This window comes from Hemiscyllium ocellatum, chromosome X, assembly GCF_020745735.1.
Source record: "Hemiscyllium ocellatum isolate sHemOce1 chromosome X, sHemOce1.pat.X.cur, whole genome shotgun sequence".
Taxonomy (NCBI): Eukaryota; Metazoa; Chordata; class Chondrichthyes; order Orectolobiformes; family Hemiscylliidae; genus Hemiscyllium; species Hemiscyllium ocellatum.
In genome coordinates this window covers 19,449,177-19,458,497 of record NC_083453.1, presented here as the reverse complement: position 1 = coordinate 19,458,497, position 9,321 = coordinate 19,449,177, and the positions used below count along the sequence as shown (strand labels likewise).

Sequence of the window (9,321 nt, the reverse complement as noted above, 5' to 3'; positions counted from 1 at the left end):
GTGTGAGAATGAGTGGAGTCCACGGAACAGTCATCCCCAAAACTGCCATTTTGTTTCAAACATGTAGTCGGGTTGTTTTTTTTTGAGTGTGTCTCCAGAAGGTTTGTTCAATGACTTTGGTAGTTCAGAATTGGACAGCTCCAATCTCCGTGGACAGTCCAGTCTCCTTTCCGCTTGTTGAACCGTGAGATAAGCGCGTGTCGTAGTGGTTGCCAGTCGTGAGCCTCAGCTATCAGCAGGTGAAGTCTTCAAACGTGCTGCGAGGCGGGTGGTGAGGTAGAATGTTCGCTGGGTATGTCATTCCCGCTGGGTGGCTCCTTAGGTTCTCACATGGGTTCTGTGGAAAAAGGAAGCAAATTCCCCACACTGACAGTTGAAGATTAGCAACATCCACAGTCCCCAAGGCAAAAACCTTGGGGACTCATTTCAACAGGAGCTAGATGGGTTCATAGGAACACTTGGCATTTCATGATGAGGATATGAAAGGGGATAAAGATTTATCAGGGTCTATCTTGAAAAAGAATGTAAGGTACATCCCCAGGAGATGGGCCCTGATGACAAAAAGAGAATGAGAAACAGGGACAACAGAGTGCCAAATCCTGGACTGATACCTTATCTAGTAAACTCCAAAATATATCATAGGGATGTCAACAGAGGAATGGTAGAACAAGTTGGCTTCATTAAATTGAAGTTACTCTTCTGAGCTATAGTTGGCAGTTGTAGACTTTTTAAAAATAAAATTAAATAGTTTAAAGAGAAATAATGCTCTCTTAGTAGTACAGAACTTGTTTTTTGTTTGAAAAGAGACAGTCCAAACTTTTTATCTTGCAGTTATCAGGACCGCTGCAAGAATCCTTTTACAATTAGGTATTCTTGTAATTCTGCTGAAAAGCTTTGAAGCATGTCTCTCTCTCTCTCAGCCAAACTCTGGAAACAATGTTCAGTTTGTCAAGGTAAGGGATGTAAAGCTGCAGAAGAGAGAACTCCTGGTTTTGATATCCAGCATGTGGAGCAGCTCAGGAGGAAGGTTTCTCTTGAGGGTGTGTCAATAATGCTTCTTAGCCACAGCCTACACTCCCTCAGAACTCCACAATCATATTGTAGTCTTCCATACAAACCAAAATTGAGATCCCTCCCATCAACTTAGACTTAAAAATCACACAACACCAGGTGATAGTCCAACAGGTTTATTTGGCAGTACTAGCTTTCGGAGCGCTGTTCCTTCATCAGCTGGTTGTGGAGTAGAAGATCGTAAGGCAGAATTTCCAGCAAAAGTTTACATTCTGTAAATTCTGGGTCTTACGATCTTACACTCCACAACCAGCTGATGAAGGAGCAGTGCTCTGAAAGCTAGTGCTTCCAAATGAATCTGTTGGACTATAACCTGGTGTTGTGTGATTTTTAAAAAAACTTTGTACACCCCAGTCCAACACCGGCATCTCCGAGTCAATTTAGAGTCAATTGCTGTTCATCTATAGCCCTGAGATTTAGATGGAGACAGCTCCAACGCATTCTTGCAGGACTTTCGCAGTCAGCTGCTAGACAAGGCTCTTGTTTCATCAGCGTGCACCTATATTTGAACAGAGGTCCTGAGGGAGGACAGTATTCTAACAGAAGAACCTCTGAGCACTTCCCTTCATTGTTTCCATTGCTTGTCAAGCACCAATCTCCATAGAGCTGCTAGGTTCTCCTGATAAGACAGAGATGCAGCCTTGCAGGAGAGGTGTCCCATGCAATAAGGCCGACAATTGTAAGGGATAAGTTATTAAAAGTGCAGACAAGATGAGAGGAACTTTTTTTAATGCTGCAAGTTGTTGTGATCTGGAATGCTTTGGCTGGAAGTAGGTTCAATATTAGCATTCAATATTTAAGGGAAGTATCATTTCATTGGAGGCGATCCAGAGATAGTTCACAAGGATGATCCCTGGGATGGAGGGATTGTGTTATCACCAAAGGCTCAACAGGCAGGGACCCGAATGCGAAACATTGAAACATATGGGATTCTTAAGGGGCTTGACAGGGTCAATGCTGAGAGGATGTTTCCCCTCAAGGAATCTACGATGAGAGGGCACAGTCTCAGAATAAAGGGGTGCCAATTTATGACTCAGATAAGGAGGAATATTTTCTCTCAGAGGGTTGAGAGTCTTTGGAACTCTGTGCCACAGAGAGCTGTGGGAGCAGAGTCCTTGCTTATATTTAAAGCTGAGATTGATGGTTGGGCAAATCAAGGGGCAAATCTGGGGGAAATGTAGTCAAGTGAATGTGTGGATTGTTGGATCAGCCTATTGAGTGGCAGAGCAGGCTCGAGGGGCCGAGTGTTCTGATTTCTTATGGCCTTTAAAGGGAATTGGATAAATAATTGAAGGGGAGAGAGACAAGAAATGGGTCGAATTGACAGGCTTTTGAAAGAGAAAGGCTGCAAACAATGGGCCAAATGGCTCCTTCCGTGCTGTAAAATTGCCTGAAATGATTCGATTTCCTTCAATGTCTCTGGTTCGCTGCAGGTCAGCGACTTTGATCATTTGAGTGGATAGTGCTGACAGTCCGGCTCTGTAAAGGCACCCCTGTGCCAGCTGATCAGAAATAGTATGGTGACATAACAAGTGGGTGGCACGGTGGCACAGTGGTTAGCACTGCTGCCTCACAGCGCCAGAGACCCGGGTTCAATTCCCGCCTCAGGCGACTGACTGTGTGGAGTTTGCACGTTCTCCCCGTGTCTGCGTGGGTTTCTTTCGGGTGCTTCGGTTTCCTCCCACAGTCCAAAGACGTGCGGGTCAGGTGAATTGGCCATGTTAAATTGTCCGTAGAGTTAGGTTAGGGGTATGGGTGGGTTGCGCTTCGGCGGGTCGGTGTGGACTTGTTGGGCCGAAGGGCCTGTTTCCACACTATAAGTAATCTAATCAAAAAGAATCTGGCTCACACTGATGTACAAAGCAATCAGCTGATGATAAATGCAGTTCATGATTCCGAATGATTCTCATTTAGATGTTTAAATAAGCAGGTATCCAACTTTCTAATGAAACAGCTTCTGACTTTATTGTGACAGGGCTGTCGGGTGGCTGCTTTTATTTCATTACTGGTGCTTCAAAGCACTTAACTTCCCGGCCACTGAGTGGGATTTTAATTACTTTTATTACTAAATCATTAGTATAATAATGCACTGCGCCTCAGCGATTATCTGGAGGTGTTAGGCTTTAACATAGCAGCCAGTGCTCACAGCACAGCTGGCATGGCAATGGTGGGACATTCCTGGCACATGCCCCATGACGTAGCTGTGGATGAAAACAAAACGGCAGATCATGGGTTGGAGCATTACTTGTCCATGCGTGGCATGTGTGTCTGAGAACTCCTGGCCCGCCTCTCACAGGGCTGAATGAGCGTTTTGTAATATTAGAAAGTAAGGTCAATCACGCTTGGGAGAGGCTGAGTGTTTAATTTGCTGGCTCTGTCTGAATGTAGTTCGTAATTTGAAGCGTTTCTTCACAAGGAGAAAGTGTATGACAGAGAGCTCTGGTGCAGCACTGACAGCCAGAGTTGGTGGCATCACGCTCTGCGAGAAATCTCATCAGCTGCACTCCTTCCACCCCACACTGATGGAAAGCCCACTTGTTGGGTGGGTGAGCTCATGTCAATGGAAGGAGGGAGAACACTCCTTCCTAATGGGGGGGGGGGAAACAAAAAATCCAACGGGGCTTTGCTCTGGTGGCTGGCTGTCCGCTGTGGATTGAGAGGGGCACTGGCAATAGGTCTCCTGTCCAGTCTGCATGAGACACTGGGAGTGACCTCGGAGTATATCACTAACCCACAGACTGCAAGAGACACTAGGAGACTTCCAACAATATAAAAATGGTAGAGGTGCCTTAAAACTAAGAGATGAAAAAGCAATACTTGCATGGCGTTTGATGTCATCCAGGCTGAGTGTTACTCCCTTGTCATTGTTGTTTCTCTTCTGTTGTTTTCCATATTTCAATATGCCACATAGTTTGTACTTCAACACCTGCCAACATAAAACACCCAGTGATCACTGACTGCTTGTAATGACTGGAGCTTTGGTGATGCTAGATAGGTGATGGGACAGGGATTCCTTGTGTGCTTGCCTGTCTGCCTGTGTGTGCGCGCTTCTGTCTACCTGCGTGCGCTCATTCTCTCTGCCTATGCATGTGCGATTGTTCTGTCTGTCCATGTATGTGTACTCTGTTGTACATTTACTTGCTCACTCACCTTATTATCAGCACGTTGCATCACTGTCTGCCAGATCTAGAGAACTACCATGTCAGGGAGGAGAAGCTGTGCTGTGTTGGTCCACACAGGAGACACTGGCAGATCTTCCACTGGAGCTGAGGGCTCTTGTTGTAGAAGAATTCTGGCAGCTGCCAGAAAGCAGCATGGATTGTATCACCACGTCACCCACGTGTAAGACACACTTTTAATGGGAGCTCCAAACCAGCACCCATTAGAGTTTTGTATCTTACCAATCATTGAATCATCATTCATCATAGACAGAAGGAAGCTGATCATCCTGTGTTTCATTCATAGATTATTGGCCCTACCCTCAATCAATGCAATGTGTCCCAAACTCCCACGTGTAGATCGCTTTCAACAACAAAGATGCCCTTACTTTCATTTTCAGTGTCACCCACAGGAATTTCAACCCCATAAGCCAAAAGAGGTTCAGCCCACGCTCCTGGACCAGTGCAACTGAACACAGCCCTGTGAAGGAGAGAGGAGGGAGCGAACTCAGCGTCTCGCCCCATCACAGCACTGTGTGTGCAGCTCGGAGCTCCTTACATCCATGCTCAATCACAGGTTGAATAACAAACACAAGGATTTCTATTTACATAGAGCCTTTTACAACTTGAGGGGATCCTAATCACTTTACAGCTTATAAATGTATTTGCTGCTCTATCACAAGGTAAGTGCCCCGAGACAGAGACACAATAGCGTGTGCTAACAAGCAATGGTTGCATATAGAGATTGAAATGGTGCCACCCAGGATCACAGTTGATTGGTCCCACTTCCACGAGCTCCTGAGACCAGCCTCTCTGTTATTCGCAGCCAAGCAGGTGTCCTTCAACCTCGACATTTCTCCTGAAACAGGAGCTGCCACACACCTTAGGAACAGCACTGTTCCTCTTCCTATTGTAGGCAGGTCGGCCCATTTTGCTATTACCTCTCCAGATCGCCTTCTCTCCAGGCAAAGAGTATCCCGGACCAGGCTCACTCCGCCAACATTTCATATCTCTGGACACTATCCAAATTGAGGTGGAGGCTTCCTGTCAGCTTGGCTCACCCACTGCGATGCTCCATTCTGCTGTTTTGTCTGGACTCAGGAAACCGGGGGAATGCCTACTAACCTCACAATAGATTCCAATGGCAAGGGATGATTTGTTTTGAGGACAGTTTTGACTGGCTCTGCCTACGGTTAATTTACAAGGGACTGCTCGAAATTTGTAGAAATATCCACTGCAAATCTCATGCCTGCTGTACAAGAAGACGGAACTGCTATCTTGCTTGTTATTCTCAGCAAGTACTGGTCAGGCAACAACAAGAGAAGTCTTTATTGCCTATTCAGACTCTGGTCTCAAGAGGGCAGTGAGCTGGCTTCAATGATGCACTTGAGCTAATCTTCTAACAGGATTTAGGAACTGATGATACCTCAGACAAAGGCCAAAGATTCCACTGCATTGTGAAGGCAATGCTTTTTAAATGGGTAAACAGCAGCAGATTTAATGGATGTGAGTTGAAAAAGGGCAGACGGGACCCTGAAGGGATGAATCGTTCTGCTTTTGGAGAGGATAGTATTTATTTCTTTGGATGAGTGCCCCTGCTGGGTAACAGGGTTGACACCACAATAAGCATAGGCCAGATGTCAGACACCTTTTCAAGGTTAGTTATTGGGACCCCCCAGCATCCCTTCAACCAGTATTAGTCTCTGTCCACTATTTGAACCTGTCGAGCAGACGGGAGCCCAGGGACAGCAGCTGATGGAACAGGATTCGCCGCACTGGGAGCCCTTTTCCACAGTTGGATTTAAGGATCTGCAGAGCCTGACCCAGGAACTGTCGATGCTAACACTGTGCAGCAACTGGAGACTTTTGCCATTCCTCAGAGCCGGCCCTTTCCTGAACTTCAAACAAAAAAGAACCTGCAGAGGCCACTTGGAAGACAAGGAAATCGCACAACGCAATTCCAAACTGTAATGGTGATACAACGGGGAAGTAGACTTGACAGAGAAGACTGACCAAGGGCTTCATGAATAGCACAGCACGCTTGAGGGTGAAGGGTCTACTCCTGTTCTTAATGCTTATGCTCATCTCTAAAAATTCCAGAATCCAACTCAAGCAAAACAGAATCAAGCCAGTTTCTTGGATCTTGGGCCAACCTGGGAGAATTTTCCCTTGTTGTGTGATGAGCTTTTGCTCCCTTCTGTGTATTATTGCCTTACTGCAAACTGGACTCCTCTGACTTCACATAAATGGCACAGGTGCACAATCCTTCATCCGAAATGCTCCGAATTCTTTTCGTGGAGTGTGGAGCGTTATCCTGGCGTGCCAACAGGTGACCCAACTCCACAGCCACTCGAACCACGTCGCTCAGATGTGTCATGGCGGCGTGGCCCAGCACTGGCCGGCGCCAATTGAGTATCAGCGCTCGTACTATTCACACGTGCGTCTGCTGTGAGGTAAATTTTAAACATTTTACTGTGAAAATGTCATTTATTCCGAAATACAAAAAATTGCGAATTCCCCAAAAAAAAACTGGCCCCAAGGATTTTGGATAAAGGATTGTGTACCTGTTGAGTAATTTTATTACTAATCTTCAGTCACAGTGTAATGCAGTCAATCTGGTTCAAATACTACTCTTTATTCATTAAATTGCGATACATGTAATGAAAGCATAGTACTTAATTGGGAAGCTATTCTAGATCAAACCATATACTCACTGCTGATGAAAGCTTACTAGAGCAGATTGTATTTTTAGCATTAAAGAGGATACAGTTTTAAACTAAAAAGATTGCACTTATAAGGCAGGTAATGGTGCCATTGTCCCAGAGGACCACAGGGCCGTGCTCTCATTTGACAGATGGAGAGAGAGAGAAGAAAAAGAGAGAGAGAAAGAGGGAGAGAAAAAGAGAGAAAGAAAAAAAAGAGAGGAAAGAGAAAACAAAGAGAAAAAAGAGAGAGAAAGAAACGAGAGAGAGAGAGAGGGAAAAAAGAGGGGGAAAAAGGGAGAGGGTAAAGAGAAAAAAGAAAAAGTGAGAGAAAAGAAAAAAGAGAAAAAGAGAAAAGAAAGAAGAGAAAAAAGAGAAAGAGAGAAAAAGAGAAAGAGAGACAAAAAGAGAGAGAAAAACGAGAGAAGAGTGAGAAGAGAGAAAAAGAGAAAAGAGAAAAAAAGAAAAACTTTGAATAAAAGAGACGGAATAAAAGAATAAAAGAGAGAAAAAATAAGCAAGACACAGAGAGAGAGAGAGAGAAAAAAGGAAAGGAAGAAAGCGAGAGAGGGAGGGAGAGATAGAGATGACTGGCGGTGAGTTTAACCTTCGTTTCACCACCCCTCAAAACAAGGAGAGAGATTGAGAAGGACAGGCCTTCATGACAACCTCAGCCAGTGTGGGAATTGAAACCAGACTGTTAGCATCACTCTGTGTTTCAAACCAGTCATTCAACCAACTGGGCTAAACATGACCTCCCTTCCCACTGTTTCTCTAAGGTTTTCACCAATTTGCTGTGGTTGATTGAGCCGTTTCCAATCAGAGCCCTGATCACCTAAAAGCGATGACACATGGGAGGAACATTTGCAAGTGAGCAGAAGGCTGCGACATGTCAGAATGGCTGGAGACAAAAAAAAGCTTCTTGCAGTGGGCTCTTGCAGTTTATAACATCGATTAAGTCCTGGAGCATATTACAACTTGTACTGTGCTGCCAGACGCCACTTGCTCTTCACATAATTGGTTTTGTTTATTGAAGGAACAAGGGACTTGAGAAACTTGACATGACTCAATATATGCTTCTTACTTAGCCAAAAATGAATGAGACTGAGTTGATTCATCACGAGTCGTAATACAGTTGGGAATGACTTGGGACAGAGCCAATGAACAGCTTCAAGTTCCTGACTGCAATTCAATTCCAGCCAACTCAAGTTTTAGAAAAAAAATATAATTATTTCAGTAGCATCTTTTTTGCAATAACTTTTTTTTCCCTGGCTGTGCTGTTTGTGGCAGTTCTGAGGAATGGAACACAGTCTTTATATTTCCAGGTCAGGTATAGCTAATGAGCATGGTGGAGTTCCCTTCTCTCTAGTTTAATGATATGGGTACATATGAACATATGGAATAGGCCATTCGGCCCCTCAAACTTGCTCCACCATTTGATAAGATCGTGGTTGATCAGATTTTGGCCTCAACTCCATTTCCTGCCTAATCATTATATCTTCTAAGACTCACCTATCAATCAAGAATCAATTTACTGCAGCCTGAAAAATATTCAACCCAGCCTCCACCATTCTCTGGAGGAGAATTCCACAGACTCATTATCCTTGTTGTGAAGAGAATGTTTTTTTGCCCCAAGTCCACCTTAAATGAGAAACCCCTTATTTTTAAACTGTGTCCCCTAGTTTCAGTATCTCCGATAAGGGGAAACATCCCCTCACATTCACTCTGTCAAGGCACTTTGGGGTCTCATATGTTTCAATAATATCACCCCTCATTCTTTCAAACTCTTGTGGATACAGACCCAATGTGTCTGACCTTTCCCCATAAGACAAGCTCCTTTATCTCAGGAATTAGGCAAGTGAATTTTCGCCCTTCCCAAATAAACAGACCAATACTGTGCACAGTCCTGCAAAAATGGCCTCACTGATGTCCTAAACAACAGGAGAAAAACTTCCCTACTTTTTTATTTAATTCTTGCAATAAAGACCAACAGTCTAATTGCCTTCCTAACCTTTGCTGTGCCTGCATACTAACATTTTGCGATTCACATACCGGGACACCCAGATCCCTCAGTTAGTTAGCCACGGATGATATGTCCCTCCCATCAAGCATTTTTTCTTCCTGGAATGTATCTTTGCTTTGTGTTTAAAACATCTCCTTAAATGCCTGCCACTGCATTTCCCAGGTAAGTGTTCATATCCTTATATTTGTTCTTATTTAAGTTTAGAACACTAGTCTTGGACTCATTCTTCTCTCCCCCAAACTGAATGAGCATTTCAATCATGTTATGGTCACTGCTATCTTGGATAATCATTACTATGATGTTCATATTTATAAACCCTCTATATAACTTATCTTCCAGGGCCACCTTTATCAAAGTGATTCATCCG

General features: G+C 44.3%; 1 protein-coding gene across 4 annotated transcripts in view; it reads right to left on the bottom strand.

The window, feature by feature from the left end:
• Nucleotides 1-232: 232 nt before the first annotated feature.
• Nucleotides 233-9,321, bottom strand: part of asic1b (acid-sensing (proton-gated) ion channel 1b) — a 912,521-nt gene continuing 903,432 nt past the window's right edge. For all 4 annotated transcript variants that reach the window (XM_060820899.1, XM_060820900.1, XM_060820898.1 and 1 more), the window contains 2 exons: nt 3,893-3,997; nt 233-337 (listed from right to left, as the gene is read on the bottom strand). In XM_060820899.1, the coding sequence (XP_060676882.1) occupies nt 233-337; nt 3,893-3,997 (210 nt within the window). The remainder of the gene's footprint in view (nt 338-3,892; nt 3,998-9,321) is intronic.